Consider the following 27950-nt stretch of genomic DNA (forward strand, 5'->3'; position numbering starts at 1 on the left):
TCTTGCTGTTTCACGCTAAAGTTGATGCGTCAATATGACCCTTGTCAAAAGAATGTGAAGTTTTTTTGACCAAACCAAAATAGCTGGACTGAAAGTTTTGATACGTTGTCAAATAAGTAGAGATGAAAGTAACGTAACCTAGTTATGATGTCTCAGCTTTGACATATCGATAGCACATGGTGGCCCATGTGGGTTGAAATAGTATGGCTTTAGTGGATCCTAAGCTTAAATGCATTATGTATGTACGTACGTCTTTATGGCACAGACCGAAGTCGGGCATCTGTTTTTTTCTTTAATCTACGATTCGCATTAGGGTGGCCCAAGAGATTTATACTCAGCGTAATGAAAAAAATTGAGGGAATGACACAGAAATTGTATTGCATGAGAAAACAAGATACTTGGAAATAGAGTTGATTGGCCCGATTTAATTCCCCAGATTCACCGCTATTAAACTCCCCCTCACTTAAAAGGATCATTGGATTGAGATGAGTACATTATTCTGTTTACACTGCAAATCGTACACGTGAGAAGGAACAAATCTAAAACTGACAACGAAGAATAATCATATCGATACATTTATATGTATGTACATATAAATTGAAAGTATTCAGCTAAACGCGGTGCCGTGGTGGATCTGTTTCCACGGTTGACAGGAATCTGTAGTCACATTTTATGTGAAACTGAGAATTCCGACGACTTTCTTCTCCCTTTGTGGATTCTTAGATTGTCTTTCTCTCTGGAGAAAATGAGAATTTCCACGTTCCTGGGAAAGGACGGAAAGATAGGGGTTTGCATTACCTACATGGCTCAGTCAGTTTATATCCAGAGTTGTTCACCAAGGTAAACCTGCTTATTTTTAGATGCTATGCATAATACATGGTAAAACATAGGTATATCTACTTAGAAACTGACAAATACGCGGACCAATCGTGTACAGAAACATATAAATAAGGGCAAATTTAACCTTTAGTAACGCATGAATCTAGATCCCATTCTCGACTATGACAAGAGCAGCATTTACAACACACGTATTCATGTAATGATCACCAAACACTACAAAAGATAATAACAAAGGTCAGAAGAGGATTCTCGGCCAACTTTGTAATCATAAATGCCGTCTTTATTGCTCTGCGGTGAAAATCGATCTTGACCTTCAGCATTCCATTCCACCGCCGCACGATTGTTCATGGCCTGTGGTCAGCGTAATAATAAAAAGTTTGTGTCCTCTGATCACAAACTTTTCTGTCTTTATTGTGGATGAACATGTCACATTTAACCCAGAACAGCTTGCCCCAAGCATCCCAATTGTTATCTTTGTTGGCAATCAGTTACGTTTAATATAATTTTATCACGTAGTTTCTTTTGCATTAGTACCATTTCACGTAACTCAGTCCGTCGGTACCACCACCACGTGGTTCTTATCACCTACTTCGTACTGATTATTATTAGCCACGACGAAACAATGTCGGCTTGACGTGTGTGTCAATCTCGTCTTGGGAGTGTCCATTTGAGAAAGTATTTTCCCTCCTTCCTTTTTTGGCACTGTCAATCGGGAATTCTTCAGGGGAAAGTTTTATAGTTAAAAATCCTGTAGCGTGTGTGCAATAGTTGTTTTCCTGGACATATTAAATTGCCAAATTCGCCAGGGTGGTTGTTTTTACAAGGTGTCACAGATGTTGCGGGCTGAAATTGGATGACACGGGTGACATGCATGCCATCATCTCAACCGCAAACCTGCGTTGGACAACTTTTCCAGGAGGAAAGTCAAACAAAGTTTTGCAATGACGACGCCGTGTCGTATCGTCGGTCTGAGTGGGTTGGTTGGTTGTGTTACATGTCCTGAAAAACGCAATTTGGTAGACATTGTGTCATTTCGTGTGTATCCTGGGCCACTTATTTCCGTGTGTGATCCACTTTTCCTTATACAAAATTAAACCGGGTAAAATCCTGAGGGCATATCCATTCTCATAAATCAAATTCCAAACAGCAAGCACTCTCCCATTGAAATGTATCCATATACGCGATCCGTACCGAGGAGACGACTGTTAAAATCTCTCAATCACATCGAAGAGAGAGATTATCGGAGCGGAACACAATTTGGTTGGCTTGGGTGTTAAAGCATACGATGCGACGTGCTGTAGATTTCTGCGTAATGTCACATTTATCATGCTCACCTGACACTTGTCGCCAATGGAGGAAATAAGGAAATGGCTGAAATACTCGGTCGAGTGGAAATTTGAAATCAAGAACGAGGGTGACGCCCACTTTGAAATCTATTCAGTTCAAACATACACTGTTACACAAGGTGGATGGATGGTGGATTCGTACATAAAATCCAGATTCTGCTTAGGATTATTTGCATATATACATACATATCTAGATTATTAGATAGACCTTGTTCTCCACCAGCAGACTGTGTAATGCTGCACATAATAATTTTGGGGTTTGGTTAAAGAATCTCTAATTAATATGAAGCTGTCGTCTCATGTACGTACACTTTATAAACGAATATATGTACATCTATATCTCTGCCCATTATGAATGGGTGTCTGCTGCCCTGTAATTCTAATCTAGTCCATGGGGAATAAATTAATGGGACCAAGTGTGTCGTTCCAAATGACATTATTTAGGTTTAAATATTCACTCAAGTTTCAGATTGCATCTTGATATGTGTATTTAGTTCGTCTTATATATTTCGTTACGTATTAAAACCAACATTCCAAACTCTTATGAATTATATGTCATTCATGAGAAAATTTGACTGTATATTTGCTTTAATCAAATGTGACTGGAATTGGTTGCGTAAATTGTTATTGAGTGTCAAACCAGTATAACCCACGAATACTGAGAATTGACACGACATGGCCCAAGTCCAAATTTTATTCCATGAGAAAAACACATTTTAATGTGGTCGTCTCTTTTAATGATGTTGAATGGCTAATTTTAAATAAATTTTAGTATACAAACTTCGCTGACAGGAATTTAACGTCTCGTTATTTTAATTAAATTAAAAATGTACACAGTTTAACAACGAGTTTCTTTATTCAATTACTGTTCACGTCAATTAACACTTTCATCATCACGACACCAAGGTTATCTTCTACTCAATGTTAATAAAGTTAGAAATTGTATTCATTAACAAAAAGAATAAAAATAGAAAATTATAAACAGAAAATGGTTCCAAATTGAGATTATGTATTTACTTAATACTTTTTAATGTGCATTTATATGTAACGTGCAATAGTAAAATATTGTTGACTGCATGCGCACAATTATTTATCTACACACACTTTTTACTACAACAATTCGTACATTTTGTGATTTTTTCTTCTTACAAGCTATTTGAGATATGACATACATTGTTTGTGTTTGTTATGAGATGATGTATCAGACTAAGATTGTAAATTGTCCCGGTTTTACCAAATTGAAGCTCCGAATTCTTGAGTATCAAAGCAATTTGTCCTCGGACTAAACCTGAACCTCTGCTTCTTCTCCAGACTCCCAATGAGTGTGTTTGTTTTTGATGGACGACGACGTGGCGACGTCATTAACCGTCTCGTTCGGATGCCTAATGACCACCATTGTCTGCATTGGAATGACAATCCTTTTTCTTTAGTTTTAAGCCATGGCAAATTTTTGAGTGATCGAGTCACGAGGCATGAATGATCAGCAGCACAGCACAGACAGGAATCATCCGCGACGATGACGGCAAACAGAACATGGACAAAAATAAGTACAAGGCAAGAATTAACTTCATATAATTTTTTTGTGTGGAAACAAGATCGGTAGTCACATCGTTTTTTGTGATCAATTAATCACAAGCAGGAAATGATGAAGAGTATCTTTGAGAAAGATAATAATACGGCCGACGAGACAAAACGGAAGCTTAAAAGCAGTTGTAAAACGAAGCAAGCCAATTAAGGGGGAAAGTAAGATGAGATTTTGAGCTTTACGAAAGAACAAGTTTCCTGAAATGTTTATCTTTGCATGAAATGAAACACAATTTTATAAAGATGAGAGGGGATTAAGTGAGCGAATGTATGTGATGATGTGATACATGAGCTGGGTTTAACTGCAGACATGATGTCTCAAATGACGGGTAATTATTTCACTAATGTTAATTTTTTAAAGGATTAATGCATTTAGGGATGGAATTCGGCCTCTTGTTTTTATTATTTCTACGCTACATTTTACTCTCATTTACAAAACTACATAGTTACAGAAATGTAGCCGCTTCAAATCGCCAGTGGGTATAACGAATTAATTCCTCTCTCGTGATTAGCATATCAGAAATAAATTAAGTTTTCCGTGACGGAAAAGGAGCCGGAGTCAGACCCAAGTTTTGTTTTATCTTGATGCAAGCATCGCACTTACAAGAATGAAAAGCAGCAGCATGACTTTCTCCTTTCAAAATTATGTAAAGAGTCTCCTTCATTTGTTCCCTCACTTTGTGTGTTGCATGTTCATTTACAACTCAACTCGCCCCTTTGTGGTTGTGTAATCTCGGTGTAAATGGAAAGTGGTCATTTGTCATGATGTGTTATCTTCACTTTTTAGCTCTTTGAGACTTTCATCATCCTTTGTATTTTCTGAGCAGAGAGATTACATTGCATAAAGAGAAAGTGGGCCGGTTGTAACCTTTTCCAGGGTGACATATGGACTTCAACTGCGTAACGTGGGTGAGGAAATGACTCGAAATTGCCAATTACTGACCAATTTCTATCCCACGCGTGACACTTTGTCACCAAATGAAACTGTTATTGACACTCGCAAGTGTTTCGCAATCATAGAGACTCTTTCTCTGAGAATTCTTCGGGGAGATGGAGCAGCAGCGTGTCTTTCATCTCAGAATAGGGCCGACTTCCTGCTTCGTCTCCGCAATTAGCAAAGTAAACAGTCGGACTCTCCTTGTGATCCATACTTTCACTCACTGCAGTTTATTTTATGCTGACCAAGACGAGCAAATTGCGTGACGCAAGTAGCAAAGCTTTCAGCTCCATATACAAGTTTTGCGAGGATGGAAAATTGCAAACCACACGGAAAAGTCTGCTTACATAGAATAGTAATTTAGAATTAAATGCATACCGCTGTGGTCCTGGCGTACGAGTAATCACCGGCCCGACTGACTTTGTCTGGGCGAGCAAATTTCCTCCTCAAGGCTGCAATTACTTCACTGTTGCAGAAACAAAATAGCAGCGATACTGCTAACCCCTGCAGATAATAAGGACAGATTTGTATTAAAGGGATGGAATTCCATCAGAGAGAAAATAATGTCTGCTATTAATGTTCAAGGTCTGTGGCAGGGAAAGCATCAAATTTTGGTAATTTGTCAACAACAAATGCAGTCATAATCGGATAATCGCGGGGAAATTGTTCCACACACCAAATTATTACAATACTGGGACTGGCGTTGAGTTAGGGAATGGCACACAATTAAATTAGCAAGTTTTCTCGATGGGTAAACTTGTATTGTGAAATTGGATACGTTACACAATCGAAACAATTAGCCAACCTGCAGAGATGATGAGATTGCAGCAATGTACTCGTAGTAAATGGCCCAATCCGACTCTGGATCTCTATTTGGGTACAATTAATCATAATTTTGCTCCATCAATTTATTAACTCGTCATGATTATTAACTCACGGTTTGAACGGAGTCAGGAAGTAGTTAATTCCAAGCAGCGGGATCAAGATGAGCGACGCCTTGGCTGCCTGTTTAATTGTTAACCATACAGTTCGACGGAATTTGTGGTTGGAATCCGCTCCACAACTCAGGCAACAAGGTCCCAGGAGAGAACAACCCTTCGTCGTGACTACAATAAAGTCTCCATCCTCATCTTCGCAAAGATCACCTTCCTTTTCAACACGGGTAGGCATTAAATATCGTTATTGGATTCTACGATGGAGAGGAGATGAGAATAATGACTAGCAAAGCGACTTTCACCAAAAGATGAGTAGATTTGATAACCGAAAACTCGAATAGATTGGAAGGATGAAGATTTTATAGATTTTGTCACCATATTTCGAGCTCCTGAGAAGCCTTGTTGCATAAGTTGTAAGCAGTGACAGATCCCAAAACCACTTAACCTCCACCGCGCACACCACAAAAGCCCTCAAAACTGTCGCAATGTATTAATTACCTTGCGTAACGAAGCCGTATTTTCGGCCACGGAGGATTCTCTTCGATTATTGGTCGACAAGGTCCTTCGATTGGCGTTAAGCTTGATGAGGAGGACGCGGAGAATGTTGATGAGGAAGGCGAGGCTCACGATGAGACAGATGCAAACGGGGACGGAGAGGAACAGCGTCCACTTGGACTCGTTGATCCAGCAGCTACAAGCAGACAAAGAATGCCTTGTTAAGCTTTGTGGGAAAGTTAGATGTGAAATTTGAGGTGGCAGCTCGATGGCTTAATTGGATTAATTAGATGTGAAATTATATAAAAAGTTTGCTACTTGTGGGTGGTGAGATAATAAATGAGGTTGAATTTTAGTTTCGCTGTGTTGCATCCGTTGGGATTTCACATGAAAGGTTTAGTAGCATTCGCAGGAATACTTTTGAGCTTAAATCGACCAAAAACCTCCACATGCTTTAGCACTTTGCTTTGCATAAGTCGACCGATCTAAAAATATTATTGCTTTTCACGTTGAAGATCGGCTCAATAAATAATGCACCTACATAAAAAATGAAATCCATAAACTAAACACTTCCCCCCATTTCACTGACTTGAGTATTAAACATTTCTCAGACCAAGAAACTTAATCTCTTGGTTTAGCCTTCCATTTGTCTTACGCTGCTCGTGCTTATCCGCAAATGCTATGCAAAAACTGCAGATGTGCGTTGAAATTTAGAAATCCTCCGACTGACTTAAACCATCCCAACAACATTGACATTGATTAACGACGAATCGATCCGCATAGAAATACGAGTGCAGTCTTTCTCATCGTATCATTGCCCTTTTCAATGAAATTTGTCTTATCTCGCATTTATTTTACTTTCAATCTGTTCACACTTCCTATTCACATTTTTTTAATTCTAAGCTAAAATTTATCCAAATTATCACACTCGTAAAAGTTTTTAGGTAAAACTGAGCAATAAACTTTGTGAAATAAATGAAAGTTTTTTTCTTTGAAAGTGTGAATGCTTTTTTTCATGAAAAACTATCTCATGCATAAGAACAAAGATGGTAAAAGCTATTCGCTGCTGATTCTAGTGACTGTAGTGTAAACTGCACGAATTTTGAGAAAGCGGAGCACAAAATGTATATAATTCGTCTAAAGAAGGAATGAATGTTACAGCTCTTCCACGGTACTTAACTTTCTCTCAAGTTTCCAAATAAATCATGAAATGTGTTTCATTCTTCGCCAAATGTGGGAGGGCCACCGGTTTTGTTTATGTGCTGGCTTTTAATTATTGCCACACGCTCCCACATTCGAAGTGCAATCACCACGCACGAATTCATGGGAAAAATCATTGTAGAATTTCTGCTGAAATGTTGAAGCACTTAAATGCATATGTACATATTTAAATACGTACTCTTTTTGTTCGTTGTGGTCCTCGTCCCTGGAGCGAAAGACGGCGTAGAGCGTGAGTGGAATGGACGGTCCGACCCATCCGAACGCGTAAAAGCCTTTCATCATGGTGGACTCTGCCCTGGTGAAAGCGTACACGAGCAGAGTGTGCAGGAAAAAGCCCTCCACGAACATCCAGAAGTAGTTGGCCACGAGAAAGTAGTGGACAAAGAGGTGGAGAAAGGCGCACCCCATCTGAAATTGTAGTTTCATAACAGTAGTTGCAGTTGCATAACTCAATTAAGCGGATATATTAAAAGATAAGTTTGTGGAATCGTATATTAATTTCAAACCTGATTTAGTTCGTTTACTGGTTTTGACTCGTTTACGACGAATCTGTACCAAATGAGCCAGAGAGAGTTGTTCATGATGAAGGAGAAGAAGAGATGCTTGTGAATTCGGACTCGAGTACATTGCAGTGAGCTAAAAATATGACGACAATAGTATAGTTTGCATATTGTTTGTTGAAGAGTTGAAATGAATAAGTTACCGAAATGAGAAGAAAATGATGAGAGATATGACGAGAGCACACAGAGAGACGAGATAACCAACCTCGTATATTGTCACCACGTTTTTGTAACGCTGTAAAGAGTAGAAAGCTATGATACAATTTTATGTTGCACGATTGAAATTAGTTAAATTAAATTAAAAAATAACATTATGAGCATGTAACAGTATATGTAAATGAATTTGCGCAAATGTACGAAGATAGATATATCACCAACTCCCACACAATTAAAAACCAAGATGTGCAGATACGTATTTATGAACATGCATTTGCACATATGCAAAAATATACATATGTATTTATGTACATGCATATTTACATATCGCTCTCTCACAAATGACAATAATAAATGATTCCAAATATCTCTCTATTTTCCGGGGGCCTTGAACAACTTCTCAGAATCAAGATTCGCAGTCAACCAATCTTGACAGTTGTCAAATCAATCAAGCCATATTTTTTTCGTAAATGTAAGACTTTGTGTGGGCTTGATTTCACGGTATGAATATGTATATGTCATGTTATTGTTGGCTTTTGGAGCTTCGGTTATTTTTTTGATTATTTTTTGCATATAAAATGCAATATGATATTCAAGAATTGATCAAATGCTCGTACACCTGCGTATGTATGTCATCTCAGGCGAATTGTTTTGTTCCTACGGAGATTGAAATCCACGGGTGGTTTGGCTCAACGAAAAAAACAGGCATTTGGTTCAATTTTACCAGTGTATACAAAAAAATATGAAAAATAACATTCTCCATATTTAAATTCATAAATGGTTCGCTTAAAAATCCTCTTAATCAGTGAACTTCTTGTTATTAGCAAGATCAAAGTGAGTAAAACTATTTACATACATTGTGCGTTTGGTTTTAATCAGAGAAAAACTAAATTTAGATATTCCACCACCAACCACACTCACACGTATCGCACCGAATAATATCTATGCCAGCCAAACAACTTAGGTAACCAGCTATCTATACGTGTGAATCACAATGACTACACATTTATATGTCCGGATGTTAGAAAGACATCTTATGAAACTGCGTGGTTTTGTGTATGTATCTATGTAAATATGTGGGTGGAGAGTTGGCAAAGATCTCGATGTTGTAATGATTCCATGCTGTGATATGATTATATAAGTTTAACCTATAGATTTTCCAATTTCCTCAAATAATCTACATACATATGTCTGACTTCAACTAATAAATAATTGCCAACCTGACCACACGAACCGACAACCGAGCAGTCGGATAGTTTCAAAAACTTTTCATCTTTTTGAACCCCTGTCAAAATTGTCCTCTGACCTATTTCCAGTCTACTTGCACAGCTTGAAGATCTTTATTTTAAAATAACTAGACAGCAAAGTGTTCCGAGACGTTGGGATAACCAATTTCCACTTACATAACTCTGTAAAAGGTTTCCATCATAAAACTTCACCTGGAGCACTTTAGCGTGGGTTGAAATAAATAATTGAACGAATGCATTAAATATGTGCTTCTTCTTCACGCTTGTTCAATTACTCAGCAATTACATAGAAAAAGATTTGCCCTACACGAAGGAAATAAAAATCTCGCTTCTCGTAAGACAAAGGAAAAGCGAGATTTAAAAATTAACGCAAAACAGACATCTTTCCTACCAAATAAATATTTTATGACGTTCTGTAGGGAATTACGTCTGTATAATCTCTCTTTTTTTAAGCCCAATTAAACTAAAGCGGAGAAATTCTCATAAAATATTACTCGTTTCTCGGCTACAATTTGTCATTCTCGCAGTGAAAATACGTTCAAAATTTGAAGAGATTCTGTAGGCGACGGTACATAAAAATGTTTTTGGCATCAGAAACGAATTTCAAATCTCACGAGCTTGCAGCAGCAGCACTCTGTTTTACGACCACAGTGGTTTGGTTACATTATTTGATTAAAGTAAATGAAATATAAAATCAGTCGGGCAAAGAATAAGAAGAATGCAATGTTCAAAATTCCGAGAAAATCTGTGTTCAAACATACTTTGTCACTTGGGATGAAATTGAAGAAGGGAAAGTTATGTATGGAGAGAAATTCTTCTCGTTCACAAGATATAAAGTTAAGCTTTTTACATATATACGAGTCAAATGCTTGTGTGCGTCGTAAGTAGCTGCGTGTGAGCAGAAAACGTACAAATAATAATTTCTACAGTTTGGTAAGCTGCTTATTGTCAATAACTTCGTTGAACTCGAAACAGTAGAACATGTACTTTCACGGACTGTGAGCATGGTCTTATAGATCAATACAAAAATTTAGTATTTTTAGTACATATATATTTACCTGATATTCTGCATAGTTGACGCAACTAGAGGAAGAAATAGCAAAACCATAGAATTTGTACTCACATCGACTAAAATGTTAATAATAATCTCACAATTTCTTACTTTGTGTAATTGGACCATGTAACGTTGGACTCTGGATGGCGAAACCAAGATCCGTCCTCCAGGCACTCTTTGTGGGCTTGTACTATAAAAAATACAACAGAAATGTTGGGGTACATTCCCATTTCGATTTCGGCATTGAATTTACATTTTCTTTAATCCAGTCGTCATTCTCTCCGCAGAGTTTGTATGTATTTGCAGTCTATTATATGCACGAGCTGATTAACTTTTCTACCAATCGTACAAAAAAAGTAATTTAAAATCTTAATCCTACAATTTCTGAATCGATGTTGGAATTGAGACTTCGCTTAGTAAACTACACAACGGTTCGTATTTAACAGCAGTGTTCTTATGCAAATCACTTGCCCAAGACCTCTGCAGTTCATTCCATGTTCCATCCAACCCAATTCTCGAGTCCCAATAGAATTGAATTATACAAGTTGTATGGCTCGAAGACAAGAATAAATCAAAAGAATATAAACATTTTCTAAGCCCTCGGAATGACACGCAGATTTCTCGCAGAAATAAGAAATATTTCTTGCGGTTCAACGTCGTGATGTTATGCAATGATGATTTTAACTTTATGTGCATATGCACTAGAAAGTCATCACTAATTCCGTAATTGTATACAAAATCCATTTTGGGGTAATATGAGATTTAAAATTACATCAAGAAGATTTCACGGTATCGCTTCCTCAAACAGAACAATGCTTAATGCCTCATCCAATACAGTACTTGTTACTAGTCCCCTTTCAACCCACTGCAACAACTAGCTGGACAAAACAGTAGTACAAGTTTCCAAATCTAATAATTCCATAGAGCACTTTCCATTAAGCCAGATTCACTTTGGCACAATGCATAGACAATCCGTGTAATTCTTCCTGGGCCAAATGGCAAATTAATTCAGTGGTTAATTAGCCAAAGTGACATGACATTCTATTACTGCTGCTGCACGTTCATTTCCACCTCGTATTCACTTGCAGATATATGACGCCCTATTCGGTAATTGTTCCACGGTACTGACCGATTCAATGCATACGGTCCCGTTGGATTTCCGTCTCTTTTCCGTCTTTTTTTGCAGAAAGGTTTTGTTACGGGACGCATATTATTGCGTGCATTTCTCTCGATCGTTAATAAAAACTGAAGGAATTTTAATTGTCAAACTTTTCCAATTTATAATACACAACTTTTTTTGCTGGAAGTAAATACATTTCTGGATTCTTAAATTGTCGATTCAAATGAATACAAGTATAAAATAGTTTGATGAATTTTTAGATTCAACAAGCAAAACAGATACAACTTCTAAATCAAATCAAGACTACAAAGGACACAATTTGTCCTAATAAGTAATTAAATGTCGACTATTAAAGCGTAATTAAACAACTTTTCGCTTTTAATTAAGAAGCATCAATCACACTTCATCCTCGCGTCATGAATACAACTCGTGCTGTATCTAAATGCATGCATGATCAATCTGCGAGCTCCTTCCCTTTGACTTGCTTTGTTCATAAATTCTACAGCCAACACGTGCAAATTCTCATAAAATATTTAATAATCCCGTCAATGCAGTGCAAATAAAGGGTTTGCAAACCCTTTATGTTGGCAGCACACAAAGGTGTTGACTTTGCTCATCCGACTTGCGTCCTTAAAGAGACTCCTTAATTAAAATGGATCACACCCTTTCCGCCTCTTTCACTCATTTAGCTTAATGTTCCCCACAGGCTTTCCCCTGACTTTTACTTTAACTCTAAAGTCCGCATACGCCAGTTTCGGCTTGCTTTTGGGTTGTTTTTATTTAGTTTCCGAATCACAAATTTTGCAGAAGGTGCAGTCCAAACGAGATTGGAATAATAATTCGTACGTAGTTTTAATTAAGTTAAAAGCTGGCCGAAAACCATCCAAAAATCGGAGGTCAACATTCAAGTTGCACAACACAGCAATTTATTATCTGGAACGACCCACACCCATCATTTGAAATTGTTCCATTTGCTTACACCCATTTGAATCTTATATAATAAAACAATGGTTATTTTCTACAACCCAATAAAAGTGCACGAAGACGTAATGCTCTGTATGCACGACTTCTTTATTTTTACATCAAAAGCTATTTTCACCTGATAAAATTTCAAATTGAATTGGTATTGCTTTTGTGTTTCACTCTTTGATGTGCATTTCTGAATGCCTCCCTCGCCACCAAAGAACAGAACAGGGAGATAAACGTCTCCATTTACACTAGACGGATTTTATGTGGGACATTTATCCTGGAAAGAAGACAAGAAAATGTACTCACAGTTGGGATCAAACCCTGAGATAAACCAGGGACAAGGGGCGAATGCAGTTACACCTGCCGGGGTCTCATTCCAACATGACCAGCCATCAAAGGTTCTGGGGCAGTAGGTCCCTGTTACAACCACAAAGTTCGCAAATTATAATTTGCACAAAATAGAAGGCATTTCCACAGGCATGCAAAAATCGGCATCTTGTCTATTGTATCAAACTATAAATAGATTGATTGATATCAAATGCCGGAAGAAATCCGACACGCTCCATCACATCATTAAATTCAATTTCCGGCATTTCTCGGATGTTTATGCATCACCTGAAGCGTTGTTGTAAGATGTCAACTCATTCGTGACATTGCACGCGTATTCCGCAGCAGCGATGTGAAGTTGGGCTGCACCTGTTTAGTCAATGTCAATGTAAGTATTTTCGTGGTGAAAACCAATGTCAGGTTGAAAAATTATTTACGTTCGAAATCATCCGCAGCAGCTTCGGCAGCAGCCGTGTCCAGAAGTTCGGTAAAGTTGAGATTGTGCCCGATTTCTAGTGAGGAACGGGTGGAAAGATCCATCATTTCTTATTCAGAGAAATTGTTCATTCCTTTGCACACCTGCAAATAATTATGCGTTGTTTATTCTTTTCGTGCTATAGATTTTTCTTCGTACATATATTGCATTGTGGCTTTTTGTTTGCAAAAAGTGTATGCTTGTAACATGTCAGTAGTTATGCGTGTGTAAAACTATGTGTATTGTGATGGAGGCGTGAGATGTGTATGTAATGAAAGAATGAGTCATCTCATCTCTGCTGGATATTTTAATTCTTGAAGTGCAATTACTTATACGAAACATGTCATCATTAAAACAAAGAACACTTCAATCTGGCCGCAAATAAAATTTCCATTCGACATAAAAAAACCATTGACAGGCAATCAAACACTACATTTCATGCTAATCTTTGCTAATCTCCCTTCAACGAAAATGACACTAAGAGAAGGGAGACCACAAATCATGTATAATTTCTACCAAAGAGATATTAAACTTGAAATTATTATCACTCCTCATCCGTCATTATACTTCACCAACAGGAAACTGAGAGATTTTGATCTGGATATTGCATACATATGAACTTGACCTTCAGCTCGGCATGTGGAGAGTAGTCTAGTTTTTTTTGCGTATTCCTCATTTCATATGAACATCTCTAAGGTGCAGATTTGTGTTAAAAATTAAATTAATAACGTTAAATTACCGGCTCTCTTTTCGTTTGTATTATATAACAACTAGTTTGCTTATACATATGTGATTGCAAATTCGTGAATCTGTGCGGTCTTTTAGTGGTTCTGTTGTGTTGTCGTGGTTTTATTGGTTGGGAGCCAAGAAGGCACAAAGACAATTAGCACTTTTGTTGTATAAATGCGTCATTAACCGAAATGTTGTCTTGCAAGTTATTGTTTATGTATGCTTGCAAAAATTTGTTTATGACAACAAGACCACGAAGAATGGAGGAAAATCAGGTTATCATAATTCATTATTCAAATGGCGTGTTTGAAATAGGAAATTGAATTTTTGCCCGACTTTTTTGATGGATGGGAAAATTTCATGCCCAGCCTGGCTCCTTATTTTGTGCATTTTAGGATACATATTTTGATAATAATGTCTGAGCTGTGTCACGATGTGCTACTTGGTTTAAATTTCCGGTGACCCATTGTTCAACCCACGTTATCATTTCCCGGCGTAAATTTGATTATAAGTATGGCAAGAATAGATTTAAAGGGTAAATAAGCAGAGTGTCTTATTTATAAAGCTGATGAGCACAAGGACCCCTACACGAAAATCAATACATAATGGAGAAAATACACTGACTCAATTTCTGCCAATTTCCACCACAATATCCACACCAATCTCAAATTGAAATCCTGAATTCGCATTCCAAACCTGACTCGAAACACTAAACAACCAACCACCTACGGAGCCCAACCACTCATAATCTTTTATTCATGCCTTGCCCTCTTTTCACCACCGTTTACTGTTTGCTTTTATATTTATTTTCGTGCCTTGCTCATAATCAAAGTAATCATCAAACCTCTACACCTGACCGCACGGAATTTTTCGTCAGTAGGAAAGCAAAATACTTGTTGGAAATATTTCTATACTTCAGAAAACGGTATGAATGTGAAGTTGAATTGGGTAGTTTTTTTGCGTAGGGTCGAACTTTGACCCCCGTACCCATTTTTAGAAATATTATGTTGCAAGCATTATAATTTAGCTTGTGGAGAAGTCTGATCGCGGCATGACGTCGTCACCGCTTGAAATAAATTGCATACTTATTTATGTAATTACCCCTTAACAAAAGGTGGCACGTCTAATAATACCCTCTCCATAAATAAAAGATGAGCTGAGTGGGTCAACATTGTCATTATATTTGTGAGATATGGTCCAATAAATATGATCTGGATTCAATATACTCACCCGAAATGGAGGAAATAACTGTGGCGATGACAATCAACATAAATCTGGCAAAATTTAGCTAGATGGATTTCGCCACTGCATGCAGCACGTGCAGTTTTACGGATCACCGAGTATTTGCAAATGATAAAAACTTCACAAAACGAAGTAACAATTTAGAATAAAAATTGCAGAACTTGAAAATCCTGTTTTTTTTATCCAGTCTCAATTTTATCCGTTGAGTATTCGAGGAGTTAAGTAGTGAGACGAGAGAGAGAGAGAGGAAAGTGAGACGACTTGTTGACTCGGGCTTGACTTGGACACGACTGGAATAGTTGAGCCGAGTTTTTGCACATTTTGCTCTTGCAGAATGATGAGATGAGAAAGGGTCAGAAGACGAAAAAAATTGTTGAATATGTGCACAAGTTGTACATAAATATTTCGTAGAATATTTTTTGTACATATCGAGTCCCACTGTAAACTCTATTAAATTAACTAACCCATCTTTACCCTTTTTTTGCAAAAACCAAACGACAAGTTTAAATAATTTGCAGTCTAAAATTTCCGGAAGTTTTATTTTATTTACCTTCAGCTTTACAGGATTAACTTAATGCATCGAGATTATTTTGTGTATTTTGCAAACAAAAGAACGCCTGCAAGCAAATCCACTGTTTGCAAAGCGAAGCGTTTAGCTCTGTACAGTCTCCTAATCGTGAGAGGGTCGATTATGGGACAGAAATTGATGATGGTTCGTGACACCCATTATGCATTACGTGCACACATTAAGCGAATACACAGTACACACGCTCATCGAGCCTCCTCTCTTTTTCATTGGACAGTTTCAATAGATGACAATGTTAGTTTTGAAGAGCACAATTCCTGAGAAGATAATGCAATCATACATAAATCACGATAAAAACAATGCATCCAACCTTCGATTATGTGTAACTGGAAAGCCAATTAATTTCCCCAGTCCGTCTCGAACCATCATTAATCGTTCATTAATAGACCGCAAAAACCTACTAAACTATGACCTACAAACTAAAATACTTTAACATGCGGGGCAGAGGGGAAGATGTAATTTGCATAATCGTTTCTTCTTAAATGTAGCATTTACTTATTTAAAATTTAACGTGCATACAAATATTTAGATCCGTCTTCTCTTCGCTGCAGCCGGTGTAAAGTTTACCGACGAACGGATTAGCAACGAGGACTGGCCTGGTGTGAAGGATGGTAGGCAAAAATTTGACTACTTAGAAAGGTTAATGAAATTAAAATTTTTTCATTTTCATAAAAAATAGGGACACCATGGGGACAACTTCCCACGTTGGAAATCAACTCTGCCACCACGCGACAAACGCTCGCTCAATCCGTCGCCATTTGTCGCTACATTGCAAGGAAATTTTCCCTGACGGGGGCCAACGAATGGGAGGCGGCCAAATGTGATGAGTACGTGGATGCCGTGGTGGATTTGTTTGCGGGTAAGGTTTAAGCGAATGGATAAGATTTTTATGATTTAATTTCAAATATTTTTCAGAATGGGTCAAGTTTGTCTTTGAGCCGGACGCCGATAAGAAGGCAAAAGCAAAGGAGGCCTTTGTCAAGGTGCACATGCCTGCAAAACTGAAAAAGCTGAACATGCTCAAGGCAAGCACATATTTACGTGTTCAGCTTTTAAATGACGACGTTTAGTTGTACCTACTAAAATTATATTCTTTGCTTAAATTAGAACGAGAACGGTGGAAATTTTCTGGTTGGGAAGAATTTGACCTGGGCAGATATCTTCATAGCGGACAAATTGGAGCGCTTGGAAACTTCTGTGGGGCCGAAGGTGCTCGACGGATATCCACACTTGAGAAAATTGAAGGAAGCAGTATTTAATGTGGATAAGATTCGGGCCTATTTGGCAGCTAGGCCGGAGGCAGCGATGTAAAATATCAAACATTGCAAAAAATTGGAATGAAAAGTAATGTAAAATAAAAGATTGCATTGCGTGCCGGTTTGATTATTATTTGTTTGAATGCAGTAATACGTTTATATGCATGCATGCATGTAGATTAAATGTGTTGGTAAAATGTGTGAGTGAGTATAATAAGGAGTAAGGACGAGGATGAGACTCACTGTAAACTGTAGAATCCGGATTTAAAGGCCAATGGTCAACGTTTCGAACCTTCGTTCTTCTTCAGGACCGGAGGGAGAATTTTTGGTGACTGCTCACGGGAAGAACCAATGTGAGTGTCACATCACACTCACATTGGTTCTTCCCGTGAGCAGTCACCAAAAATTCTCCCTCCGGTCCTGAAGAAGAACGAAGGTTCGAAACGTTGACCATTGGCCTTTAAATCCGGATTCTACAGTTTACAGTGAGTCTCATCCTCGTCCTTACTCCCTAGATTAAATGTGTACCTATTATGTTGCAGCAAAATTCATTGAATCCATTGATTTATCTCGGTCCATCAGTTTTGCAGTGGCTAAAATAAAAATTGCGAACCAGGTAGAAGAACGACATGGAGTGTCAGGTGGGCCTGATGTCATCCATATTGGATGAGGATAAATTGATAATAAATTAATTCGTCCGTTCGATTATAGATATTTAGTTACTTTGTTCTGCATTGGTTCAGCTCAAATTTCACAAAGCACACGTTTCAACGACCGCATTAATTAAATGTTGTTATAAATTTTAATATTTATAAGTATGCACGAGCATCAATATTTTGCATATTGTGTGCACTTTTTGTATGCGTCTTACCAAATTTAGCTAAGATTTAATTAATTCGGAAAAATGTTATAAGGTTTGAGATACAAAATTAATTGCTTTATTTTATTTTCACCAAAATTAATTTACTACATAAATTATCACTTTTCGCCACTGTGCGTCTTATTTTCCTCCTCGTGTAAAAAACTGGGGAGTGGTTCAGCCCAATTTTGAAACGGTTCGATTACATCTTCCAAGAGTAGTCGTGCCTTATCACTATTTCCATTTTCAACTAATATCCTCGAATAAGCCAATACTTCCAATAATTCATGTTGTAAAGAGAACTTGGACGATATCTCGATTTGCTCCCCTTTTTCCATCGCCCGAATAATTCTACTCCTCCCACTGTATTTCATGGCATGGTGAAACACATCGCTGTCTCCCATGTCTGCTTTTTTACCATTTTTCATGCGAACCCTTAACTGAACCGCTTCCTCCAAGGAAAATATTTCGTCATCTCTGGAATAATTGTTAAATATTAATTTGCTTAAGGCAAACAGGACGCGTTGCGTCAATTCGTGACTGTCTCCAAATCTCTTTGACTGTCTCTCCAATATTTTTCTGTACAGGGTGACAACTTTCACCACATTTTCCAAAGATTCCACGCCCAGGTCAAGGAGATCCAACTCTTTCGCAATAGCTCGATTAAACTCAACGTTTAACGTGTAAATATTACTCGCGCCGAGTACTCTGGTTAATGTGGCGATAATTTCAGAGCCCGATTGTTCTAGAGATTCTAACCCTATTTCGAAGTGGACGTTGTAAAACTTTTGAAACAGGTACGGAAACTGAGAGATCAAGGTGTCATGTCGGGTAGCGTGGGAACAAAGACTGATATAATGTCCGTGCACGTTTTCCTCTCCGCCGAAACCGGAAAACTGATAAAAATATGGGTCATTCTTCACATATGTGTTGAGAAGTTGGGTTAGCGTTTCGATCTCTTCATCTAGACCGAGAAGTGTTCGGACAGCCCAAGAAATGTACTGGTTGACGTGAAGCGTTGTCTTTTTCTGGTTCACGTTTCCATACTCGTCTGGCGGAGGGTAGGTTTGTGTAATGAGATGACAGTCGATTAATAGGGTGAGAGATGTCTGAATTTGGGTTGCCCTTCGAGATCTGACCATAATAGCGTTTCTGTCTCTCTTGTCCTCCTTCCCCAGTCGGAGGAAGAGCAAGAAATTAAATGTTATGTCCTTCCGGGGGTGGAGGTAGATCAAGAATTGGAGAAGTTGAACAGCTTCTAGATAAATTTCTGAGTCAATTGGGGGCCTAATGAGGGCTCCCAGCGTGAGGGAGCATGTTATCAGAAGGGATAGAGAGACTGGGTCGCCTAAGTGGATGGATATTTCGTCCTGAAATTCAAATTAATCAGTAATCAGGATGTTAATTAATTTACAATACGTTCATTGCAATGCTTGCGCGAGAATTATGCTTCTCAAGAAAAGCGTGGAATATACTAAATTAATTTGTAACCTCCTCGTATTCAATTGTGTTGCTGTTTTCCATCTCCGCAAATAACTCGAGATATTTTGCAACCTCGAAATTGAAATTGATCTTCTGCTGATATTGAATGTAGCCATGAGCAAGTTGTAAAGGCAGAGGATGACAATGAAGTAGTGAACATAATTTGATGGAATTCTCGGGATTGGATTCTACGTTTATGTTATGTTTGACAAAGTTGACCACGTCGTTCTCATGTAGCTCTTGGAGATGTAAGCATTTTCCAAATTTGAGGAGCTTGTCGACTGCGGGGAGATAATTGTGCGTGGTTGAAATTATTACCGATAACAAATTATTCAATCCACCGGTTTGTTGTCGCTGGTAAAAATCTTTTGTCAACGAATTTACCAGATTTTCCAGTTCCATGTAAAGTTTTTTTGCACTGCTAGCATTTACAGGATTGATGCTATCTCTGACGCCATCCAGGATGAGGACAATACTTCCGTCTCTTACTTTGGACACGATTTCTAATAGTAGTTCAACCGTGGGTTTCTCGGCTTAAAATAGAAAAATATCAGTACGATTAGACCCTTTGCAATGGTACTCATGACATGCAAATTGACATTACAATTGCGTGGGGCTGGTACATGTTGGTTAAGAATTCCTGCTTGCTTTGCCAAATGGATGACCGAACATCGGAAAATTCCTGGGCTACCGGCCTCCAACCAAATGAAGTACGACTTGACCCGTTTATCTGTAATTTTGTTATGTTTGACTTCCTTTTGTAATATGTGCACAAATTGTTTTAGGATTTCAGTTTTTCCAATGCCACTCGGGCCGTCGACGATTATTGGGAAAGTGGTTTTCAGTAAGTTTTTTAAAACGTTAAGCTCCTGCTCCCTCCCAATGAATTTACGCGACGCTGAGGGCACGCAAAAATTTAGGAGAGGCTCGGTACTAAGGTCCGAATTGTGCTTCTGTTCCCAAGAAGCTGTAGCTCCTGAGGATTCCAGTGAGCTATCTTGCTACGAAATAAGGAAACATTTGCAAATTAGCAAAAAAACTCGGAAAAATATTTTTGAAACCAAATTTACTTCTTGGTCCCGTTTGCTGAGTAGCTTCCAAACTTGTCCGATATTCCATCTCACGTTGGGATCACTATGAAGCATTTCCTTCAAAATTTTAGCTACGACTGGTGAATATCTTGTCTCGATAAGCTTTGATACATGTGTCCAATCTGTGTTATCCCGGATACTGTCGAAAATTGTGTTTCTCTCCAGAGTCGACTGGAAGGGGTACAATATCTCGACAAAGACCAATCCGAGGCTAAAGACGTCTGATTTTGCGTCGTAGTTAAATTTGTTGTTTTTTTCGGGACTGGCGTAACGGACGTTGCCTTTAACTGATAAAGCACTAGTAGTTTGATTCTCAGTGCTTGTTTTATGCGAAATGGACAGTCCAAAATCCCCAATTTTCCATATTAATTTATTTTGAGGTAGTATTTTCTTGTAAAATATATTGTCAGGTTTCAAGTCCCGATGGATAATATTTTGTTCATGGATACTCTTTAATGCAGTAACGAGGTGGAGTAAAATTTGGTAAATTTCTTCTTTATATTGAAAGCGCCTCTTTTGTGGGTCCAAATTCTTTAACCAAGTGTCCAAAGTTCCGTGACACATTTCCATTTGGATAAAAATATACGTGTCATCTTCCATTTCTGAGTAAGAAGTATAACTTGGGTTTTCTAAGAGCTTGTCCAGATTTGGGCTTGGCTTTACTAATTCATCGCTGTGGGGTCCTTCACTCCAGCAATCGTGATACTTTACGATGTGCTCAGAATTGAAATTGATTCTGGCGAGGTGGACAACTTCGCGTAATAATTTGCTCACATCTCCCTCAAAATATTGGATGGTTTTCTGGAGACTAATTTGCTTTATGGCATATTCGCTTTTGTCTATGGAATGCTGGGCCCTCCACACTTTTCCGAAATATCCTTTTCCTAGGAATCCTTCAACGACTTGGAGGTTTGGCCGATTACGCCAAGGATTTGTCTGGTGGGGAAGTTCCATCTTAAAATTTTGTTAATTTAAATAAATTCCGTTGCGGTGAGCCCTCTATAATAAACATATCAATTTATGCAACCAATTTTATTCATTTTATTTACGGTTAGGGGTAATAAAATACAAATTTGTTTAAAGTATATATGCAAAATTACAATCCAAAGTATCTTATTCCGGTCAAGCAGTAGGCTCTCCATCGTTGTGTGTATGTGTGTACATATGTACAGAAGTACGTGTATATACAAACGGATTCATGGATTCTCCACAGGTGAATTAGACGCTACTTTGTGTATGTAAATAGTTATAAGAATGATGGTGTTATTGACGATGAAAAATAATCTCTGCTAAAAATTGAAAGATACATGGGCAGCTATGGACGCAAAACTTATACGTCGGACGTTTCTATGACTTATAACTTATAAAATAAGTCATGCGTCATAATTTTAAGTTATAAGTTATGTGTCCATGGCTGCCCCATGTATCTAATATCTTAATTCAAATTATTTTCAAGTATATAGGTGGATATGCTGTTTATCACCTTCCTTTAGCTGTAAGTAATGGAAATAACTAATCTAAAATTCTTGTATGCATTTATTTCTTGTATTTGTTAAGGGGTGAAACCCCTTTATAAGATTGATATGTCCGTCCGTCTGTCCGTGCGACGGCGTGCGATAACTTAAGTTTAATGTACGAGTCAGTATTGAATTGAAATTTGGAATATACATAAATACTTCATATAAAGGCATAGGTTAAGTTAAAAAATGGGCACTGTAGGTCACACCTGTTAGGGTCAAATGGTCACAAAAATGTCACCAAATGTTAAACTTGATACATATTCTATAAATCCAAAAAACTTAATTTTTGAAAAATCAATATAGAGAACACTTTATTAAAAATATTTGTCAAATTTAATTTTATAAAGTACTTGGTTTCACCCCTTCGTTATATGCGTTTAGCGGTTTATTTGTTAATATGATGGAATAAGTATGCACATACGAGTATCTGTAGAGACATGTCAGTAAATAGAGCCGAGCCTTTTTCATATTCATTTATGTAACTCTTCATTAGTGTATTGAAGCTGCGTAAAAAATAAACAAGTAAGCATGAGGATAGTTGCGATCTGTATATGCAAACTTTCCTAACTCTTGGTCGGATTAGCTGAATAGATGTGAAAACCAATAGAACCAAACTTGACCGTGAAAATTGACATTTCCATGTGTATCACTGATTACATGAATATAAATGCATACATACATATGTGCATGCATAAATATCCGAATGTTAGAAAGTTGTATCTACTAAAACTCGTACTAGTACTGCAGGGCAGGTGCTTTATATAATAGAAAGTCATAGAAACGCCATATTATTTATAATTATAAGTTAAGTTATACGTCATAATTTTAAGTTATAACTTTTGCATCTATGGCTGCCCCATGTATCTAATAACGGTTACGCAATCATGGAAACCGAATTTTCAAATTATTATGAGAGTGATTGAGGGCTGAGGATGAGTGTCAAATCAAGGCCAGGTTTGTAGCCAATTTACAAACGTGAGAAGTAAATGGAATTTGTAACATCGCATAATCTGATGCTTGAGGTGATTTGAATTGCACGGTTTTGATTTTAAATTTTCAGGCCATTTAACACCATTAATCGCCGCGAATTGCACGCAAATTTCCCATAAATATGGTTGACAACCACATATCAGAAATGAAATAATCATCTCTGAAGATGAGGGATAACGTTGAAAAATTGGTAAGATCGGGGAAGTGGTTGACCAATCATTGGTCATCAATGGGGGTCATATATTTCAGATGCGGTCGTTGGTGCAGAATTTTAATAAAATTTAGTTGACAACCAAATTCATGGGAAAATTGAATGCAATTTTCCAACTTTTATTTTTTTTAGAAAAATGCCATGCTTTTAGGTGAAAGCAAGGACGACAAAAAGTTTTATGCGCCCTGATAAATATATATTTGAGTAATCTTTACGGATCAATCTTACCAATATTCAAACATGCTTATTTTCAAGTATTTTGTTGCTTACAGATTACAATGAATATGTAATTGTGCAAAACACAGGGACAGTTTTATCGCAAAAAATATAATATAATTTAAATTAACAAGTAAATTGACCCCTGAATTGTCGTGCTTAAAATTTTCCAGACATGTACAATTATGCAGACAGGGATATATGTATGTACATATCTACATATTACATCTATTTACATAGATGAAATCACCATTGTGATTCTCAAACACTACTTTCAAGGCTGCCCAGTTGTCATTTGTACTTATGTAAGACTTCACCAATAATAACTGCTGACCAAAGTTATGTTCAATATACAAGCATGCATAAATCAGACAACATTGCGCAAATATTTAGTGGCGAGTGCAATTTGTTATAGCAAACGGCTCATTGACAGATTACTAAAAAAACAAGCATGGGTTTAATCGCAGCAATCCAGTCTCGCATTTATCTCGTATCTGTGTTCAGTTAAATAAAAAATATATCTGCAGTGCCAACCTTAACTACAACTACTTGGCTTAATTGAGATGCATAAATTCTGTCCAGACCAGTCGGGTAGTAGGCCATGGTATTAAATTCTGCTTGTGGTAAGTTACATATCTTAGTCCTTGATAAACCCTTGCACACAAATCACTGCATTCCTCTCAAACAAGAAAAGTCATAAATCCAGTAAAGTTTTTATTATCTATTTCAAACCTTTTGTCTATAATAATTTACTATTTTTGTTTCTCATCCACCAGAAAATACACGTGGTCACAATGACGAGCAACTCAATAGTCGGCGAATGGGGGAATTTTGTCTTTAAAATGATACAACCCGAAGATCATGAAAAGATTTTGGCCCATTTGAAGGATTGCTTCTACTACAAGGCGTTCTATCGCATCGGGTTCACGAAAGACATGGATCACGAGATGCACCTCATTTTCGTTAATATTCTCAACAATGGAAGCAACCTCAGTTTTTATGCGGAGGACAAGGCGACGGGGAAGGTATCAGAAAGTACTCATTATATTGTTAAGTTTACAAAGTTACGCTTAGGATTACTGACTCAAAGCATACAATTCTGCTGATACAAATAGATTGCTGGGTGTCGTATCATCACCCTGGAAAAGCGCAACAAACCGGTAGAGCCTTTCCCAGTCACTAGCCGTATCTGCAAAGGAATCATCACATTTTACTTCGAAATTGTGGACGACTGTAAACTTCACGACCGCTACAACCTGGACGAATACCCTCATTTCTTCGGGGTTTCGGTTGACGAGCAGTTTGGTCGGCAAGGATTGGCCACCGAGATTTACAGGAGAGCGAAGTTGCTATGCAAAGAGCGTGGATATTCGTGGGGCTTGGTCTCATTTATTAGTCCGTACAGCCGAGCTGCTGCCAATCATAATGGATTCATCCAGCTAGCCAAGAGGAATCTGCTCGAAGCCAAAGGTGAGGACGGCGAGGTGTTGTATCCGGATGCCGACCCCAACGACTTTTTGGACATGGGAACTTTCGAAATGAATTAAGCAGAGAAGTTTTGCAATTAATTCTGAAAATTAGAATATGTATGTATTGCATCTGTAATGCACAGTGTATGGATGGGTTCCGGGCATAAGGATGAGAAAGTGGTACAAGAATTGGTAAAATACGGATAAAGGAATATGGACAGAAAACTAAAGAGCACAATATAGAAAATAAATGAAAATGTTCACCTTTCGTATCCTAATTTTACAGTATTGAGATTTGTTTTGTCTATTTCTTTATCCGTATTCTGGCATTAATATACTGGTTTGTCCTCATTATGCCTAGACCCATATGGATAACACAAGTATATGTAAATATATGCATTAATACATAATTTGGAACCAATACACGTTGCAGATAATAATTTGTTTTCTTAAATATTTTCTTAGTTCCGGATTATAACCAATCATAACTTAAACAGGTTTACCTGATATTCTTCTGCTGGCCCAGGTGAAGTATAAAAATCACATCATATTATTCACCAGTACTCATATAAAACTCATCATATTTAGTAACTTATCAAGCATTCACTACAGTATAATATAACCGATTAATTCAGCATGTATGAAGTCTGTTTCTCTCCTGGATCATTTGATATGTATGCACTATTGTTTTATTATTGGTGAAACAATGAGTTCCCACACTTGTCAATAGTCTCGCACCTGAACCTCTTATCTGTTGATTAAACCAAAGTAAAATCAAATAAACTTTTTCACGAGATAAAGCGTCACGAGCTAAAGGCTCATGACACGGGCCGTACAAACCAGCCATTCAAACATACACACATAAACACAGTAATACTGATATTTAAGTATGTAGTTTTACTCAAGACAGCGTCAGGAAGTGTTGAAAATAAGTACGATTCCATGAACTAAAAACCATTCTGTCTTCAATCATGAATCAATTTAATACTCGTCGTTCTGATTATGTTGATCTGGATTCACAAGATAATTCCAAATCTCCCTTCTGCTCAAAGAACATTTTCCTCCCAATAATTTCTGTACTTTGTGTTACACTGGTTATTATTTTCTCCATCGTTTTCCTTGGTCCATCCAACAATGGACAAAATCAGATTCTGACTCAGCGAGCACGTGGACAAGAGAGAGACACGAATACGACGACAATAACGACTGAACATGGAAGACTTAAAGGAAAGCTGCTAAAGTCTCGAGGAGGACGCAAATACTATGCGTTCTACAACCTTCCTTTTGGAAAACCACCCGTGGGAAAATTGCGGTTTGAGCCACCAGAACAATACGAGGAAGGATGGCAAGGTGAGGCAGTGATAGTTTCTTGGGAGTAAATAATATTATTATGCATATTAGCTAATACTTTTGTATGTATATCACGAGTAGGAGTCCGTGACGCGACAACCCCGGGGGAAAGATGCATCCAAAGAAAGATAGGATCTGACGAAGCCAGAGGGTCAGAAGACTGCTTGTACCTCACCGTTTACACGCCAAAACTGCCTCCAAGTTCGACATCATCCTCGCGTCGACGTGGCGGGAGGAGACGTAATTCCGAAGATGATGTCCTCCTCCCAGTAATGTTTTATATATTTGGCGGAGCATTCATAGGTGGGAGTGCCAGCGTGTATGGAGGCGAATATTTTCAAGACCACGACGTCGTAATCGTCCTCCCTGAATATCGCGTCGGTTCGTTTGGAAATCTGAACACGGAAGATGGCGTCATATCAGGAAATATGGGGTTTAAGGATCAAACAATGGCGCTAAAATGGGTCCAGAAACATATTTCCAAGTTCGGAGGAAACAAGAAAAATGTGACCTTGTTTGGTAACAGCTCGGGCGGAATGTCAATTCATGCTCATATTTATTCACCCATGAGCAAAGATTTATTTCATGGAGCGATTACTCAGAGTGGGTCTGCGTTGGGGTGCAACGTTGTGCCACCAAATCCGCGTAAAATAGTGGAGGAAATTGGGGAGCAGTTAAACTGCACGGATTTAGAGGATACTAAAAAACTTGTCCAATGTTTAAAAGACGCCGACGCGATCAACATTTTGGACGCTCAGAGTTCTGAACTAACGGGACTTACGGTCGACTTTGTTCCAGAAGATGGCAACTTGAGCAACGTTTTCCTACCAGATACGCCATTGAATCTCCTTCGAGATGGGAAGATTGTTACCGATGTAGCTTGGGTTTTGGGAGCCAATTCTGCCGAAATGGGCCCAGCTGCAAAAATCTTGCAAAATTCTACCGCAGTTCGATACCTGAACGAGTATTGGGGGAGGATCGCCCCACTTTTACTGCAATTCGAAAACGGATCGGACGAAGTGATTCAGAAAATTAGAGAGTTTTACTTTGGTCAGAATACGGAAATTGGAGTTGAGAATAAGGAAGCGTTTGTCGACATGATGTCAGACCGATGTTGGGTTCATCCGACCTTCGTCACGGCGACCATGCACTCGAGGAACAGTAAGAGCCCGGTTTATCTCTACTGGTTGACGTACGAATCAAAAACTGATGAAGAAAATGGGAAGGAGAAAGCTTACGATGGTGTCTCGCATGCAGCCGAAGTTCGGTATTTGTTTCCTTGGAGTAAATTTCCCTACATCTCTCTGAATTCATCGGATGCTGGTTTTTCTCAAGTGATGGTAGATACTTGGGTGAGGTTTGGGTCAAGGGGCGATGTCACGGATGGGTACTCATTCATTTTAGAGAATGGAAACGAGTGGACGGAAGTGGGTGGCAAGACAGAAAATGTTAAATGGTTGGAATTGCATGAAGATCCAGTCATGGTGGAAGTAATAGTTGATAGAATGAAATTCTGGGACGGTTTTGAACTTGACGAGTTATATGGCTGATAAGACGATAGTTAAGTTTGTAGACTAGAATGAGGCAGTGATATGTTGTGAAAATAATGTTGTTTTCGTTTAAAAATAAAATCAGTTCATTTACTGATCAAATTAAGTGTACATATTTATATTAGTCATTGCA

General features: G+C 38.0%; 4 protein-coding genes across 8 annotated transcripts; 2 read left to right on the forward strand and 2 right to left on the reverse strand.

Annotated features, from left to right (window-relative positions):
* Positions 1-2972: 2972 nt before the first annotated feature.
* LOC110843152 (calcitonin gene-related peptide type 1 receptor) lies at positions 2973-15718 on the reverse strand. Of its 3 annotated transcripts, none has more exons than XM_022089090.2 (14): positions 15226-15718; positions 13229-13370; positions 13080-13160; positions 12771-12881; positions 10484-10565; positions 10380-10404; positions 8062-8153; positions 7865-7994; positions 7537-7766; positions 6141-6333; positions 5645-5856; positions 5513-5576; positions 5086-5211; positions 2973-3585 (listed from the first exon to the last, which is right to left on the reverse strand). In XM_022089090.2, the coding sequence occupies exons 2-14, from the start codon at positions 13332-13334 to the stop codon at positions 3469-3471; spliced, it is 1569 nt and encodes a 522-aa protein (XP_021944782.1). In that variant the 5' UTR covers positions 13335-13370; positions 15226-15718; the 3' UTR covers positions 2973-3468. The 3 variants fall into 3 exon arrangements, with proteins under 3 accessions (XP_021944782.1, XP_021944784.1, XP_021944785.1); XM_022089092.2 differs by having other exon boundaries at positions 2973-3610; positions 15226-15716; XM_022089093.2 differs by having other exon boundaries at positions 5645-5712; positions 15226-15711.
* A 395-nt stretch (positions 15719-16113) lies between these two features.
* Positions 16114-17638, forward strand: LOC110844672 (glutathione S-transferase 1). Of its 2 annotated transcripts, XM_035847784.1 has the most exons (6): positions 16114-16278; positions 16353-16434; positions 16503-16682; positions 16739-16848; positions 16931-17167; positions 17622-17638. In XM_035847784.1, exons 1-5 carry the CDS (start codon positions 16231-16233, stop codon positions 17132-17134), a joined length of 624 nt encoding a protein of 207 aa, XP_035703677.1. In that variant the 5' UTR covers positions 16114-16230; the 3' UTR covers positions 17135-17167; positions 17622-17638. The 2 variants fall into 2 exon arrangements, with proteins under 2 accessions (XP_035703677.1, XP_021946626.1); XM_022090934.2 differs by lacking the exon at positions 17622-17638 and having other exon boundaries at positions 16115-16278; positions 16931-17212.
* Positions 17639-17994: 356 nt separating this feature from the next.
* LOC118434390 lies at positions 17995-22005 on the reverse strand. Its single transcript, XM_035847783.1, has 5 exons — positions 21612-22005; positions 20491-21510; positions 20025-20421; positions 19430-19953; positions 17995-19308 (listed from the first exon to the last, which is right to left on the reverse strand). The coding sequence occupies exons 2-5, from the start codon at positions 21463-21465 to the stop codon at positions 18058-18060; spliced, it is 3147 nt and encodes a 1048-aa protein (XP_035703676.1). The 5' UTR covers positions 21466-21510; positions 21612-22005; the 3' UTR covers positions 17995-18057.
* A 1729-nt stretch (positions 22006-23734) lies between these two features.
* LOC110842941 (venom carboxylesterase-6) lies at positions 23735-27919 on the forward strand. Of its 2 annotated transcripts, none has more exons than XM_022088818.2 (4): positions 23735-24153; positions 24225-24473; positions 24564-26267; positions 26349-27919. In XM_022088818.2, exons 3-4 carry the CDS (start codon positions 25889-25891, stop codon positions 27815-27817), a joined length of 1848 nt encoding a protein of 615 aa, XP_021944510.1. In that variant the 5' UTR covers positions 23735-24153; positions 24225-24473; positions 24564-25888; the 3' UTR covers positions 27818-27919. The 2 variants fall into 2 exon arrangements, with proteins under 2 accessions (XP_021944510.1, XP_021944509.1); XM_022088817.2 differs by having other exon boundaries at positions 23736-24071.
* The last annotated feature ends 31 nt before the right edge of the window (positions 27920-27950 follow it).

The sequence above is a fragment of the Folsomia candida genome, unplaced genomic scaffold (genome assembly GCF_002217175.1).
Source record: "Folsomia candida strain VU population unplaced genomic scaffold, ASM221717v1 Fcan01_Sc002, whole genome shotgun sequence".
Taxonomy (NCBI): domain Eukaryota; kingdom Metazoa; phylum Arthropoda; class Collembola; order Entomobryomorpha; family Isotomidae; genus Folsomia; species Folsomia candida.

Excerpts from the sequence above, each read along its gene's own strand:
- LOC110842941 (XM_022088818.2), top strand. The coding sequence starts at position 25,889 with ATGAATCAATTTAATACTCGTCGTTCTGATTATGTTGATCTGGATTCA. Across the intron at positions 26,268-26,348 it reads ATACGAGGAAGGATGGCAAG|GAGTCCGTGACGCGACAACC; the intron begins GTGAGGCAGTGA and ends TATCACGAGTAG.
- LOC118434390 (XM_035847783.1), bottom strand. The coding sequence starts at position 21,465 with ATGGAACTTCCCCACCAGACAAATCCTTGGCGTAATCGGCCAAACCTC. Across the intron at positions 20,422-20,490 it reads TCAGCAAACGGGACCAAGAA|CAAGATAGCTCACTGGAATC; the intron begins GTAAATTTGGTT and ends CTTATTTCGTAG. Across the intron at positions 19,954-20,024 it reads TGTACCAGCCCCACGCAATT|CCGAGAAACCCACGGTTGAA; the intron begins GTAATGTCAATT and ends TTCTATTTTAAG.
- LOC110843152 (XM_022089090.2), bottom strand. The coding sequence starts at position 13,334 with ATGATGGATCTTTCCACCCGTTCCTCACTAGAAATCGGGCACAATCTC. Across the intron at positions 12,882-13,079 it reads ATCTTACAACAACGCTTCAG|GGACCTACTGCCCCAGAACC; the intron begins GTGATGCATAAA and ends TGGTTGTAACAG. Across the intron at positions 5,212-5,512 it reads CAATCTCATCATCTCTGCAG|GGGTTAGCAGTATCGCTGCT; the intron begins GTTGGCTAATTG and ends TATTATCTGCAG.
- LOC110844672 (XM_035847784.1), top strand. The coding sequence starts at position 16,231 with ATGACCTACAAACTAAAATACTTTAACATGCGGGGCAGAGGGGAAGAT. Across the intron at positions 16,435-16,502 it reads CTGGCCTGGTGTGAAGGATG|GGACACCATGGGGACAACTT; the intron begins GTAGGCAAAAAT and ends CATAAAAAATAG. Across the intron at positions 16,849-16,930 it reads AAAAGCTGAACATGCTCAAG|AACGAGAACGGTGGAAATTT; the intron begins GCAAGCACATAT and ends TGCTTAAATTAG.